Source organism: Emys orbicularis, chromosome 5, assembly GCF_028017835.1.
Source record: "Emys orbicularis isolate rEmyOrb1 chromosome 5, rEmyOrb1.hap1, whole genome shotgun sequence".
Classification (NCBI taxonomy): Eukaryota; Metazoa; Chordata; order Testudines; family Emydidae; genus Emys; species Emys orbicularis.
In genome coordinates this window covers 2,673,923-2,689,948 of record NC_088687.1, presented here as the reverse complement: position 1 = coordinate 2,689,948, position 16,026 = coordinate 2,673,923, and the positions used below count along the sequence as shown (strand labels likewise).

Sequence of the window (16,026 nt, the reverse complement as noted above, 5' to 3'; positions counted from 1 at the left end):
TGCAGAACTGGTGTGAAGTGCTCCCAGCTCAGACTGGTGGTGCTTTGCACACACTTTGCACATGGGTAAAGGACTCCTCAAGATGCAAGGCAATCCCACATTTTTTTATTTCTGGGATTTATACTAAGGTCCCTGTGGAGATTATGGGCCTAATTTTCTTCCTGCACATGGGTATAAGTAAAGAGTAACCCCATTCCAGTCAGTGGAGTTATGACAGCATAATACCAGTGTAAGCATGAGGAGAATCCAGCCTTGTGGCCATTAGGAGTAATATGTATAGTGGCGGTAGTGCTTGCAGGTTCCATGAGAGCCGTAGCCACGGTTTGTGTAACTTACAACACTCGGCTGATAGACGATGGGAGCTCTGTGAGTTGTTGGCTAGAGCTCATGGAAGCTGCAGTCTCAGCTGGGTACCTGAAAGAAATGGGACTGGGGTGCTCATCCTGTGAAAACAGGCACCAGAGGGGCTGGCTCCTGCTTAGGGGCAGGGGCCTTGGCTCGTTGCTGGTCAGAGCCAGAAAGCCACTCCTAACCCTCTCCTCCAGTGAAGAGGAAGCCTGTCTTCACACCAGTACCTGCCTTAGCCTGGTCACAATTATGTGACCCTGTTCTCAGCTCACTCTCTGTGAGAGCCAGGTGCCTCCTCTTTCAGCCTCCATATTCGCAGACTCTCAACCCACTCCAGTCACCGACCCTCATCTCTTCAGTCACAGGACACTCCCCAGTCCAAAGTGACCCTGCCACTCATTCCCCACCCATGCGGGACCATCCAGCCTCACCCCCACCCCAGGGATGACCCTGCTCACAGAATTGGGCACCTGGCTGGTTTTACTTGCACACTGGTCGTGCTCCCTGCAACTGAGGCTGACTGAGGATACGCAGCAGTCCGAAAGAGCCCACTTTGGCTTTAAGATCCCAGTGGAGTGTGCAGAGCTGGCAGTTAGAAAAACAATCGTTGGGATTCTCTCCCCCTCCCCCGGCCCATAAGCTTTGCTTGAGTGCAGCGGGGATGGGGCCTGAGTAGCGTCTTAGCCCAGTGCCAGCCAGCCCCAGCAGAAGCTATAGCCGCTTGGGGCTTGCTCAAGCATTACAGCCCTTGCGTAAAGTTCTTAACAAGGTCAGCTGGTGCAGGAACGGTTCTTCTGCCTCCCTCAGCCCTCCCGTCAGAGAATCCCCTTACACCCTTCCAGCCCTTCCCAGCCAGAATCCGTCCTCTGCAGAGCAGCCTGGAGAAGCCAGAGCCATATGTTTTACCTAGAAACTGAGGACAATTGATCTGGAAATCAGAGAGAGATAATCAACAGGGAGGGAGCCCCACAGCGATTCTCTCTTTTCTGCAGGGTTGTGTTCCAGAGCAGAATCTTGCTTCAACAACCAAGAGGCAGGGAAGCTCAACGGCTTATATAAATTAATTAAAAAGGCACATTAAAGGGTGTTACTGAATGCCACAAAAGCAAGTCTAGGCACCTCGTCTCCCTAGGATAATGTGTACGTCACGACCTCTGCAGTGTACTTATGCACAACGAGGTGCAATAAGGACGAGGCTCCTCTCTGAACTTGAGATTTCCTTGATGGTGTGAAATGACAATGGGTGGGGGAACTTGATGGGGCCAAGGGACAATAGGTAGTTCCTCCCCCAGGAGTCTCTGGCATCTATTGGCCAGCTGGAGGAGAGGGGTGCTAATTGACCAGCATTCCCCAACTCCCAGGGTTTAGCTCCGTGCAGGGGCCATGTGGAGCCTCTTTGAGCTCTGTTTCAGCAGCCCACCCTACCCCTCGAACTAGGAGTGGGAGATGCTGCGGGTGTGGCCAATTGCCTGTTTAGGAGGTCTGGAAAGAATTTTTCTCCCATAGGCCAATTGGCAGAGGACCTGGGAGGGTTTTTTGGCCTTCTTTGCAGCACCTGCAAGCCACAGTGGGTTGAGTAGGAACGCGCTTAGCACCTAACTGCAGTACAGAGGTGCTGGTGTTTATTCATTGCAACTTGCCGCTGGTTTCCAGTGCGATTAAGAGAACAAAGTGAACGGTTTCCAGAGGTAAAAGACCTGGGATTTGGGTAATGGGCCTTGGGCTCATGTGATAAGATGAGACCTTGTGGCCTTTGTGGGCTGAGATCAGGGCTTGTGACCCTCATGGGCCGAGATCCCTATCGTGGGAGGGAGAGTGCTAGGACTCAGCTCAGAGAACTGAGTTCAGGGGAGTGGGCTGAGGAGAGCCTCCCCCTCGTTATGGGCTATATGGTAACCCCCAATTAAATGCCTGGTATAGGAGAGTGTGGGTGATGGGTGGGTAGTGCCCCTCCCTTGTTTAATAAAAGTTGCAGCCTGCTGTTTAATTCCATGCATGTGTCTGTCCTCATTTTGCTGCTATGTCCATATCAGTTGTCTTTGGGCCACATGGAACATTTATGCAGTCATTCACCTGTACAGCACCTAGCACAACGGGGCCCTGATCCTCGACTGGGGTCCTTAGGTGCCACCTCGATGGAAATAATCATCGTTGTTCATGTAAATGGGAGGAAATCCTGACACGCTTCTGCTCTCCAAGTCTGTGAGACTGGACATCACAACACTCTGTCCCCAGCTAGTCTGCTAATACTGTGGTCATAACCAAAGCACCACTTTTCCAAGTCTCTGGGCTACAGGGAATAATCGACTTCACAAGTGTAGATGGAAGGAGCAGGGAGAGTGATATGGCACTCTGTCTCCCATGCCTCCCAAGCAGTGATTCATGGTTGTTGGACCTCAAAGGGAAAGGTAAGTATTTTTTAAAAAACATCTGATTCCAGCACTGTAGTGATCTCAGGAAAATAATAAAGTAAACCTCTCATTTGGGTGAAGGGGGGAAGAGTTTACAGGTTTTGTTATTGCAATTGTCTTTCTGGGCACAGATTTCTGCAAGGCTGGCTTAATTGTGCAAAAGTGCAGTTGGAAAGTTGTCTTTGCACAAGAAAGGGTTAGCAACTTCCTTTTAATGTACAGCTTAAATTATGTAGAAATCAACTAGGAATTGCAAAAAAATCCCAACATTGCAATGACTGCTCTTTTCTCTTCTTACATGCCAGGCTACTGCCTGGAATGAATATTTAAAGCTGATTTCTATCAGTCCGTAAAAAATAGTGTTTGGTAACAGATTAAAAGGATGTGGAACAAATGACAACCTCCGCTATAAAGACTCAAGTAGTGGTGTTGAAATAAGTGTCTAAAGAAATGAATTATAACAACTCACACCATCTGCAGATTGGCTTTTGTTGAGGTCCTCATAGTGCATTGTTTCCCAGTAATGACACAAGTAGGATATCATTTGCTTCATTTCTGCCTTTACAACATACATCACTGCCCCTGGATTTTTCCTATTTCTCAAGCATCCCAGTTCCGAAAATGGCACTATTCCTTTTGCACTTTGTCTTGTACAGTTTATATAATACTACTTACCTAAGGCTCTGAAAAATTCCCTTGAAGTTGCATTTAAAGCACATAATAGTTTATTAGACTTAGCCAAAGAGGGACCTGTACGTTACCGTTACATCCAATGATAATTTCCCACTGTTGCTCATGTCATCCTTCTGCCAGGTGGAGCCAGCAGCAACCAGGGCCGGGTTCAATATCTCAGGGTTCCTTTCCATTTATACAACACAGAACCGGCTTGAGCCCTCACCCAGTAACCTAGGAAATTTACACACCACCCCTGGGCACCTCTGAGCAGGGCCGGCACAACCCATTAGGCGACCTAGGCGGTTACCTAGGGCGCTACAATTTGGGCGGCGGCGACTGCGGCGGTATTTCGGCGGCGGGACCTTCCGCCGCCTCTGTGGGGGGGCGGCATTTTGGGGCAGGACCTTCCGCCGCCTAGGGCGGCAGAAAAGCTGGCGGCGCTCCTGGCTCCTGAGAGGCAATACTTCCCTCTCGCAAATCTTCGCAAGCAGGCTGGCTAACATAGTGAGGAGGGCTTTAAACTAGGTTCACCGGGGGAAGGAGACCAAAGCCCTGAAGTAAGCGGGGAAATGGGATACCAGGAGGAAGCATGAACAGGAGAGCGCAAGAAGGGAGGACTCCTGTCTCATACTGAGAAAGCAGGACGATCAGCGAGTTATCTTAAGTGCCTAAACACAAATGCAAGAAGCCTGGGAAACAGGGAGAACTGGAAGTCTTGGCACAGTCAAGGAACTATGATGTGATTGGAATAACAGAGACTTGGTGGGATAACTCACATGACTGGAGCACTGTCATGGATGGCTATAAACTGTTCAGGAAGGACAGGCAGGGCAGAAAAGGTGGGGGACTTGCATTGTATGTAAGAGAGCAGTATGACTGCTCAGAGCTCCAGTATGAAACTGCAGAAAAACCTGAGACTCTCAGGATTAAGTTTAGAAGTGTGAGCAACAAGGGTGATGTCATGGTGGGAGTCTGCTATAGACCACCAGACCAGGGGGATGAGGTGGACGAAGCTTTCTTCAGGCAACTAACAGAAGTTACTAGATCACAGGCCCTAGTTTTCATGCAGGACTTCAATCATCCTGATATCTGCACAGACAATCCAGGAAGTTTTTGGAAAGTGAAGGGGACAATTTCCTGGTGCAGGTGCTCTAAGAACCAACTAGGGGCAGAGCTCTTCTTCCCTGTTTGTGAGCAGCAGGTCAAGAATTAGTAGGGGAAGAAAAAGTGGATGGGAACCTGGGAAGCAGTGACCATGAGAGAGTCGACTTCAGGATCCTGACAAAAGGAACAAAGGAGAGCAGCAGAATACGGACCCTGGACTTCAGAAAAGCAGACTTTGACTCCCTCAGGGAACTGATGGGCAGGATCCCCTGGGAGAATAACATGAGCGGGAAAGGAGTCCAGGAGAGCTGGCTGTATTTTAAAAAATCCTTATTGAGGTTGCAGGAACAAACCATCCCGATGTGTAGAAAAATTAGTAAATATGGCAGGCGACCAGCTTGGCTTAACAGTGAAATCCTTGCTGATCTTAAACGCAAAAAAGAAGCTTACAAGAAGTGGAAGATTGGACAAATGACCAGGGAGGAGTATAAAAATATTGCTCAGGCATGCAGGAGTGAAATCAGGAAGGCCAAATCACACTTGGAGTTGCAGCTAGCAAGAGATGTTAAGAGTAACAAGAAGGGTTTCTTCAGGTATGTTAGCAACAAGAAGAAAGTCAAGGAAAGTGTGGGCCCCTTACTGAATGAGGGAGGCAATCTAGTGACAGAGGATGTGGAAAAAGCTAATGTACTCAATGCTTTTTTTTGCCTCTGTCTTCACGAACAAGGTCAGCTCCCAGACTACTGCACTGGGCAGCACAGCATGGGGAGGAGGTGACCAGCTCTCTGTGGAGAAAGAAGTGGTTCAGGACTATTTAGAAAAGCTGGACGAGCACAAGTCCATGGGGCCGAATGCGCTGCATCCAAGGGTGCTAAAGGAGTTGGCGGATGTGATTGCAGAGCCATTGGCCATTATCTTTGAAAACTCATGGCGATTGGGGGAGGTCCCGGATGACTGGAAAAAGGCTAATGTAGTGCCCATCTTTAAAAAAAGTGAAGGAGGAGGATCCGGGGAACTACAGGCCAGTCAGCCTCACCTCAGTACCTGGAAAAATCATGTAAAAGCAGCAAAGAGTCCTGTGGCACCTTATAGACTAACAGACGTATTGGAGCATGAGCTTTCGTGGGTGAATACCCACTTCATCGGATGTATTCACCCACGAAAGCTCATGCTCCAATACGTCTGTTAGTCTATAAGGTGCCACAGGACTCTTTGCTGCTTTTACAGATCCAGACTAACATGGCTACCCCTCTGATACTGGAAAAATCATGGAGCAGGTCCTCAAGGAATCCATTTTGAAGCACTTTGAGGAGAGGAAAGTGATCAGGAACAGTCAGCATGGATTCACCAAGGGCAAGTCATACCTGACTAACCTAATTGCCTTCTATGATGAGATAACCTCTGTGGATGGGGGAAAGCAGTGGACGTGTTATTCCTTGACTTCAGCAAAGCTTTTGATACGGTCTCCCACAGTATTCTTGCCAGCAAGTTAAAAAAGTATGGGCTGGATGAATGGACTATAAGGTGGATAGAAAGCTGGCTAGATGGTCGGGCTCAATGGGTAGCGATCAATGGCTCCATGTCTAGTTGGCAGCAGGTATGAAGCGGAGTGCCCCAAGGGTTGGTCCTGGGGCCGGTTTTGTTCAATATCTTCATTAATGATCTGGAGGATGGCGTGGATTGCACCCTCAGCAAGTTTGCAGATGACACTAAACTGGGAGGAATAGTAGATATGCTGGAGGGTAGGGATAGGATACAGAGGGACCTAGACAAATTAGAGGATTGGGCCAAAAGAAATCTGATGAGGTTCAACAAGACAAGTGCAGAGTCCTGCACTTAGGACGGAAGAAGCCCATGCACTGCTCTGTAGGGACCAAGTGGCTAGGCAGCAGTTCTGCAGAAAAGGACCTAGGGGTTACAGTGGACGAGAAGCTGGATATGAGTCAACAGGGTGCCCTTGTTGACAAGAAGGCTAACAGCATTTTGGGCTGTATAAGTAGGGGCATTGCCAGCAGATCGAAAGATGTGATCATTCCCCTCTATTCGGCATTGGTGAGGCCTCATCTGGAGTACTGTGTCCAGTTTTGGGCCCCACACTACAAGAAGGATGTGGAAAAATTGGAAAGAGTCCAGCAGAGGGCAACAAAAATGATTAGGGGGCTGGAGCACATGACTTATGAGGAGAGGCTGAGGGAACTGGGATTATTTAGTCTGTAGAACAGAAGAATGAGGGGGGATTTGAAAGCGGCTTCCAACTACCTGAAAGGGGGTTCCAAAGAGGATGGATCTAGACTGTTCTCAGTGGTGGCAGAAGACAGAACAAGGAGTAATGGTCTCAAGTTGCAGTGGGGGTGGTTTAGGTTGGATATTTGGAAAAACTTTTTCACTAGGAGGGTGGTGGAGCACTGGAATGGGTTACCTAGGGAGGTGGTGGAATCTCCTTCCTTAGAGGTTTTTAAGGTCAGGCTTGACAAAGCCCTGGCTGGGATGATTTAGTTGAGGATTGGTCCTGCTTTGAGCAGGGGGTTGGACTAGATGACCTCCTGAGGTCCCTTCCAACCCTGATATTCTATGATTCCAAGATCCACCCCCAAGTAGGTTGGGCAGTTCCCTTTTCCCCTCAGGTTCTTAAGTCCAGCAACCCAAAAGTCCCTTTCACATGCCCGACCCTTCTCTGCACCCCACTCACAGTTGGTGCTCTTGGTCAGTGCAGACCCAGAGTTCAGAGGTGCATCTGCAGAGTTCACCTCCCGCCCTGGGTGGGGGGTAAAGAGGTACCTTACTCGCTCCGCTCACCGGCCACCTGCTCACCGCTCTCGCCGCACCTCTCCACCAGCTGTCCTGCTGGCCACTTATTACGCCTCTCCACCGCCCCCTGCGGGCTGCTCGTCACGGTTCTCTGCGACCACCCTGCTGTTCGGTCATCACGCCTCTCTGCCATCACCCTGCTGTTCGGTTGTGATGTCTCTCTGCCGCCACCCTGCTGGTCACTCATTCGCTTCTGCCTTCTGCCTCTCAGCTGTGACCTCTGTACATCAGTCTCTCAGTGATTTTCAGCTCTTTTGCAGATGTTAAACTGATGAGAACAGATAAGAAGAACAGATTTAAAAATGTTATTAAGATGATGTTAAAAAAAAAAGTGAACAGAGTTTGAGCATAGAAGTTTCTGGTTATCAGGGAATAACATACAGATTATCGAGGGTGCAAAGTTTGGTTTAAGATAAGGTGGCATGAGGAATACATAATCTGCAATATCCCCGATTGGGGGTAAAAGGTTGATGGGTCAAAGTACAGACATTGAGATATGAGGGTATAAAGTTCATAAAGTGGCTATGTTCGGGTGATTTCAGCTCTCAGTGATTTTAGCTGTTAGCAGACAGGGCAGAAACACAGTCCTACCACAGGTTTCAGAGTAGCAGCCGTCTTAGTCTGTATCCGCAAAAAGAACAGGATTGCTCAAATAACAAATTTATTTGAGCATAAGCAGAAGTGGGCTACAGCCCACTTCTGCTTATGCTCAAATAAATTTGTTAGTCTCTAAGGTGCCACAAGTACTCCTGTTCTTTTAGTCCTACCACAGCTGGTTTCAGCTCTAATTGTGCATTTAAAGTAACAAAAGAGGCTCCTAATGACGTTTATTTAGCTCTGTTCTTTGAGCAGTGGGGAGGAACAGGTTAAGCCAGTCTAGAGAGGACCCGGGGTGGGGGTGGGGTTGTGCAGCCTCCTGACCAGGACTCCTGTCTCCACCCCTCTTACTTTCACAAGGCTCTGACATTCGAGCCCCTGCTTCATGAGGTTCTTTCAACCGAGGGTGCCCCCCCCATTTGGGACAGGTTAAGCCAGGGGTTCTCAAACTGGGGGTCGTGACCCCTCAGGGGGTCACAAGGTTATTACCTGGGGGGGTCGCGAGCTGTCAGCCTCCACCCCAAACCCCGCTTTGCCTGCAGCATTTATAATAGCGTTAAATATTTTAAAAAGTGTTTTTAATTTATAAGGGGGGTTGCACTCAGAGACTTGCTGTGTGAAAGGGGCCACCACTACAAAAGTCTGAGAACCACTGGGATAAGCACAGTTCTGCTTTCCTGTATTCCTGCAATAATTACTACATTGGTAACCGTATTTCACTACCCGGCATTCAGTACTAAGGTGATTTGTACCCAACACCAGCCAAAGTTGATCCTTTGACAAGCTGTAAATGATGAACATGTAAACAGAGCAGGAGCAAACTGTAGTTACATAAACATACTCCTAGTCTCTCCCCCTCCCAGCTAGCTGTCAGGGAAGCATTCATTCAGACCCTCCTTACACTCGCATGGTTCAAAGAGATACCTGAACGTTTGTTGTTACAACCATTAACCACAGGGAAGTGTGAGAGATGATGTGTACATTGCACTGTAGTTCCCTTCAGGATAACTACTAGGAAAATATACCCAAAGCTGTCAGCTAACTAAGGCTTAAGTAGTTGGACATGCTTCTTTTCCCTTGCCAGTTATTTTATAGAGAATAAAGTATAGTCAGCTACTTACAATGAATGCAAATAAATGACAGCATAGCATGCAGGTGTTATCCAGCCTTTTAATACCCACTTTGTTTTTGTTTTCTTTGCAGTTTCTTACTTCTGTTCATATTCAAGTGACAGGTAAGAAAAAATAACCCAGCAGGGATCTGGAAATGCAAGTACATAACTCAGGCTAGGTCTACACTACCCGCCTGAATCGGCGGGTAGAAATCGACCTCTCGGGGATCGATTTATCACGTCCCGACGGGACGCGACAATCGATCCCCGAATCGACGCTCTTACTCCACCAGCGAAGGTGGGAGTAAGAGCCGTCGACAGGAAGCCGCGGAGGTCGATTTTGCCACCGTCCTTACAGCGGGGTAAGTCGGCTGCGATACGTCGAATTCAGCTACGCTATTCGCGTAGCTGAATTTGCGTATCTTAAATCGACCCCCCCCTGTAGTGAAGCCGTAGCCTCAGTGTCCTCTTCCACACTCAGACAGAGCTCCCAGCGTACCTAATGGGAGCTTTGCCTGAGTGTGGACTGCAGGCCTGGCTCCAAGGGGATTCATGGGGCTGCGGCTAATGTCATAAATATCAGGAGGAAATGTCTCCTGCAGATGAGGGAAGTTGAATGAGTAAATCAGTTATGATGGCACAACAACATTTCTTACAATGCTGATGTGCTTTTGGAGGTCTGTGTCAACTGGTTATTACAAGAATTATTCACATTATTCCAGCGTAGCACCTGCAAAAAAAAAAAAAAAAATCTATTCCATGATATAGATGCTTGTAGTAGTGTGTAGGTATGTGGCGCTGATCCTGACCGCGTTTGCGAAAGAGCAGCCTGTGAATCCAGGCAGTTTAATGTAAAAGACCATTCTGTCCCAACTAGAAGAATCTCTTACCAGAAATTCCCATACATACAAAACTGGAGATGTGCTAGTTTTGATTATAATGCCCACATAAAGAATAGAAATGCATTCATTGTATGCAGAGGATTTGGACTTATTTATTCTTCTTCGAGTGCTTGTTCACGTCCATTCCACATTAGGTGTACGCGCGCCGCGTGCACGAACGTCGGAAACTTTTTCCCTCAGCGGCTCCCGTCGGGCCCGCAGGGTCTCCCTTCCCGCCAGAGCGGCGCCCCGCCCCAGCGTATATATACCCCTGCTGGCCCGACCCTCCCTCAGTTCCTTCTTAGCAGTAGTTATCAGTTCTTTGTTTAGTAAGTGTTAGAGTTAAGTAGTTATTTAGTTGTTACAAAGACCAACCAAACTCTTGGTGATAGGGGTTTGGTCAACCCCGGCACCGGCCCTGGGCGGCGGGGCATGCCGCACGCCCAAGGCTTCAAGGCTTGTGCCACGTGCCACAGGCCCATGCCAGTGAGCGACCCGCACGAGTCGTGTCTCCGTTGCCTGGGGGAAGCTCACCAGAAGGAGCGCTGTAAGATTTGTAAGGCTTTCAAGCCCAGGACTCAAAAAGAGAGAGACTTTCGCCTGAAACAGCTCCTCATGGAGATGGCGTTACAGCCCTCCGCTCCCACGGCACCGTCGGCTTCGGTGCGAAGTGCCCCGGCATCGGTCCGCGACCCGACGCAAGCGGTGCAGACTAAACCTACGGTGCTGCCTCGGCGAGATCACGCCCGGCACCGGTCTGCTTCGCCGGCCAAGCCCAAGAGCCAGCCCAAGGCCCGGGGTCGCTCCCCGCACAAGAAGGCGGCACCTACGAAGACCGCTAGTGCACCCAAGGCCGTGCCGGCCCCGGCACAGGTCCCGGTACCAGTGGCTCCGGCGCCGAAAGGCCCGTCGAGCCCCGGGACAAGCGCGTCGAGTGAGGAGGAGGGGCTGGAGGAACTGTTGGAACAGCCCTCCACCCCGGACACATTTGAGGCGGCGAAGGACCTCATTGAATTGTCCTCCGTCAGCACACTCCGCGCCAAAGACATTCCGCCGAGACTGCCTTCCAAGGGCAAGCCGGCGATGATGCGCCCATCGCGGTCGCCATCTCGGCACCGCTCCCGGCGCCGGTCCCGGTTGAGCTCCACCTCGGTGGACTCCCGGCTTCCCGCCGCGCAACGGGCCTCCACGCAGACGGGCCCCGGCGCGAGCGAGGCACCGTCCCAGCAACCCGGCCCGAGCAGGCACCGGGGCGCTTCGACGGTGAGGACCCCAAGACCGTCCTCCCGCAGCCGTTCCCGGTCCCGCGGTCAACGGTACCGTTCCAGATCCAGATCGGTACGGCGCTACTCACGGTCCCGGTCCCGACGGCACCGCTCCCCGACACCGGACCGGCACCGCTCCACGGCACCGCCGTGGCCCTCCAGGTCACCGTCGCTTGCGTCGGAAGAGAGCTCGGGGCTGTCGAGATACGATCGCAGAGGGCATGCCGCTACACGGCACGAGGCCTCTTGGCAACCGCACTGGAGCCATCCGGGACAGTGGCCGTTCTGGACCCCGTGGGCCTATCACCAGCAAGGCCCGCCATCCAGAACTTCGAGGTCGGGCCCTTCGGGGGACCGGTCCCGCTCCCCACGGTGCCGCCCCACCTCCCGTGCGGAGGCTACGGTCTCCAGACCACCTGAGGCCGAGAGGGCGGACTCGGCACCGAGCCAGGCACCGTCCGTGACCCAGGGCAGGGGACGCACCCCGGAGGGTCAGCCCGCTGAGGAGGACTTACAGGAGGATGAGGACGCTCAAACAGCCATGACCTCCTCCTCCTCACCAGATGAAGCCGTGGCGGGCACAACAGTGTCCGGCCCTCCCCCAATTGACCACCGGGCACACCAGGACCTGCTCCGCCGGGTGGCCCTCAACTTGGGGTTGCAGGCGGAGGAGACGGTCGAGCAGGAGGACCCCATGGTAGACATTCTCAGCCCGGAGGGTCCCTCCAGGATTGCTCTTCCGTTGATAAAGACCGTACAGTCGAACTATAAGACTGTGTGGCAGACGCCAGCCTCCTCTGCGCCGACCGCACGGGGCGTCGAGAGGAAGTACTTTGCCCCATCCAGGGGGTTTGACTTCCTCTTCTCCCATCCGGCCCCATGTTCGCTGGTAGTTTCGGCGGTCAACGAGAAGGAGCGGCATGGCCAGCAGGCCCCGGCCCCCAAGGCCAAGGAGGTGAAACGATTAGACCTCTTCGGCAGGAAGGTCTACTCGTCGGGAGGCCTCCAGTTGCGGATCGCGAACCAGCAGGCGATCCTCAACAGGCATAACTTTAACTCCTGGGCGTCGGTGTCAAAATTCAAGGAGGCCCTACCTCAGGGGTCGCAGCCCGAGTTTGCGGCCATTGTGGACGAGGGAAAGGCGGTGGCCAAGACTTCTTTACAGGCCTCGCTCGACTCGGCCGATGCAGCCGCCAGGACTATCGCGTCCGGCGTGGTAATGAGACGCTCAGCGTGGTTGCAAGCGTCTGGTCTTCCTCCAGAGGTGCAAAACACCCTCCAAGACCTTTCGTTTGAAGGGACGGGGTTGTTTTCGGAGCAGACTGATGCCAGGCTCCATGGCCTCAAAGATTCGCGGGCTACCCTCAAGTCCTTGGGGATGCATACCCCCGTGACGCAGAGAAAACCCTTTAAGCCACAGCCTCCACAGAGGCAGTACCAGCCTCGCCCTCGACACGAGCCTTACCGTAGGCGGGGCAGAGACAATAGGCGTAGGCGCAACAATGCGCCTAACCAGGGTCAAGGCCAGGGCAATAACAACGGCAAGCCGCAGCCGGGCAATAAACAAGGATTTTGAAGACGCGATCGAGGACAGCGTACCGATCTCTTCCCCGGATCCTCCCCTGTGTTTCAGGGACCGCCTATCCCGTTTTTTCCGTGCCTGGTCCCATATAACATCAGACCATTGGGTCCGCCGCATGGTAGAGTCAGGATATGCCCTCCAGTTTTCCTCGCCCCCCCCCCTCCCACCCCCCCCTCCCCCGTCCCTCTTCAGGGACCCCTCTCACGAGCAACTCCTTATGCAGGAGGTACGGACCCTCCTCGCTGTAGGGGCGCTGGAAGAGGTTCCTCCAGACCTCAGAGGGAAAGGGTTCTATTCCAGATACTTCCTCATTCCCAAGGCAAAAGGGGGCCTCCGTCCTATCCTGGACCTTCGCAAGCTGAACAAGTACTTGCAAAAACCACGTTTCCGTATGGTCTCCCTCGGTACCATCATTCCTTCCCTGGATCCGGGGGATTGGTACGCTGCCCTCGATATGAAAGACGCGTACTTTCACATCGCTATCCGCCCGGCTCACCGGCGGTTCCTGCGCTTCACTATCCAGCAACGCCATTGTCAGTTTGCGGTCTTGCCCTTCGGCCTCGCAACGGCCCCACGTGTCTTCACGAAATGCATGTCCGTGGTGGCGGCCTTCCTTCGGAAGCGACGGATGCGTGTCTACCCATACCTAGACGACTGGCTCCTAGCGGGCCGGTCAGAGGCAGAGGTTCACGCCCACGTGACTTTGGCGCTACAAGTGTTCCGCGATCTCAGCCTGTTGGTCAATGTGCCCAAGTCCTCACTAGTCCCCACACAGAGACTGGAATTCATAGGGGCAGTCCTGGACTCGGTGGCGGCAAGGGCGAGCCTTCCCGTATCGCGTTTCCGGGCAATCCAGGAGGCCGTGACCTCCATCCAGAGATTCCCCACGACCACGGCCAGACGTTGCTTACAGCTCTTGGGGCACATGGCAGCATGCACCCACGTGGTTGGACACGCCCGCCTCCGGCTCCGGCCTCTGCAGCTGTGGTTGGCCCAAGTATATCGTCCCAACAGCGACCCATTAGACATGGTTGTCACGATCCCGGCTCGGGTCTCGAACGCCCTCTGTTGGTGGCTCGACCAACAGCAGGTCTGTGTGGGGGTCCCGTTCACCGCCCCACAACCAGTTCTGACGTTGGTGACAGACGCGTCGGACCTGGGTTGGGGGGCGCACCTAGGGGACCTACGCACTCAGGGCTTGTGGTCCAGGGAGGAACAGTCGCTTCACATCAACCTGAAGGAGCTGAGGGCGGTTCGCCTCGCCTGCCAGACCTTTCACGCCACCATAAGAGGGCACGGCGTGTCAGTTCTGATGGACAACACTACCGCTATGTTCTACATAAACAAGCAGGGCGGGTCCCGGTCCTCTCCCCTCTGTCGCGAGGCGCTCCTCCTCTGGGACTTCTGCATAGCCCATTCAGTACACCTCCGGGCTGCATATCTCCCCGGGGTCCAGAACGGATTGGCGGACCGTCTCAGCCGGTCCTATCTCACACACGAGTGGAGGCTGAGGCGGGACATCCTCTGTTCAATCTTCCTGAGGTGGGGGTTTCCCCAGGTGGATCTGTTTGCCACCATGGACAACAGCCAGTGCCCACAGTTTTGCTCCTTCCAGAACCGCAGTCCGGGTTCTCTGGCGGACGCCTTTGCAATCCCGTGGGGAGGGAGCCTGCGATATGCCTTCCCCCCGTTCCCACTCATCCACAGGGTCCTTCTAAAGACCCGCAGGGACAGGGCGAAGGTCATTCTCATCGCCCCGGCGTGGCCTCGCCAACACTGGTTCACAACTCTCTTAGAGCTGTCCGTGGCCTCTCCGATAACCCTCCCCCTCCATCACGACCTCATAACACAAGATCGAGGTCGCCTACTTCACCCGAACCTGCCATCGCTGCATCTCACGGCATGGCTGCTCTCTGGCTAAATGAGGCGGAGCACAGATGCTCCCGGGAGGTCCAGCAAATCCTCCTGGGTAGTAGGAAACCCTCCACACGGGCAGCCTACCTGGCCAAGTGGAAGCGCTTCTCCCTCTGGTGTGAGTCTCAGCGCGCCCAGCCCTTGCGGGCCTCGATACCGATGATCCTGGATTACGTGCTGAGCCTTAGGCGCCAGGGCCTGGCCCCCGCCTCTATTAAGGTGCATCTAGCCGCCATATCGGCGTTTCACCCGGGGGAATTGGGGCTGTCCGTGTTTTCCAACCCCACGGTGGTCCGATTCCTCAAGGGGCTGGATAGGATGTTCCCCTACACTCGCCCACCTATACCCCCGTGGGACCTCAACCTGGTCCTCACTAAACTCATGGGGCCCCCCTTTGAACCCCTGGCCTCTTGCTCCCTCATGCACCTTTCCTGGAAGGTCGCATTCCTCGTGGCTGTCACCTCGGCTAGGAGGGTGTCGGAGCTGAGGGCCCTCACCTCGGAACCTCCTTATACTGTTTTTTATAAGGATAAGGTGCAACTTAGGCCCCACCCTAAGTTCCTCCCTAAGGTGGTCACGAGTTTTCACATGGGGCAGGACATCTGTTTGCCGGTGTTCTTCCCCAAGCCCCATGCGGACCCACGCCATCGTAGCCTGCATACCCTCGATGTGCGGCGGGCGTTGGCTTTCTATCTGGACCGTACCAGGCCTTTCCGCAAGTCGACTCAGCTATTCGTGGCCGTTGCGGAACGGATGAAGGGCCAGCCTATTTCAACGCAACGCCTGTCGGCGTGGATCGTGCTTTGCATACGCACGTGCTACGAGCTCGCCAACGTGCCTGCACCTCCGATCCGGGCTCACTCTACTAGGGCCCAAGCGTCCTCGATTGCCTTCTTGGCGCAGGTCCCGCTTCAGGAGATCTGCAAGGCAGCCACCTGGTCGTCGGTGCATACCTTCACAGCCCACTACGCGATCCACCATCAGACCAGAGATGACGCGATGGTCGGCAGGGCGGTGCTTCAATCAGTTATTCCTTGACTCCTACCCTCCTCCAATGGTAAGCTTGTGAGTCACCTAATGTGGAATGGACGTGAACAAGCACTCGAAGAAGAAAAGACGGTTACTTACCTTCTGTAACTTGTTCTTCGAGATGTGTTGTTCACGTCCATTACACTTCCCACCCTCCTTCCCCTCTGTCGGAGTCACCGGCAAGAAGGAACTGAGGGAGGGTCGGGCCAGCAGGGGTATATATACGCTGGGGCGTGGCGCCGCTCTGGCGGGAAGGGAGACCCTGCGGGCCCGACGGGAGCCGCTGAGGGAAAAAGTTTCC

The 16,026-nt window shown here is 53.2% G+C and overlaps 1 protein-coding gene across 1 annotated transcript in view; it reads left to right on the top strand.

Annotated features, from left to right (window-relative positions):
• The window catches only part of SPMAP2L (sperm microtubule associated protein 2 like), a 68,798-nt gene that overhangs the window by 27,428 nt on the left and 25,344 nt on the right, over nt 1-16,026 (top strand). Inside the window, exon 2 of the mRNA XM_065405089.1 lies at nt 9,147-9,177. Coding sequence (XP_065261161.1) covers nt 9,147-9,177 — 31 coding nt within the window. The remainder of the gene's footprint in view (nt 1-9,146; nt 9,178-16,026) is intronic.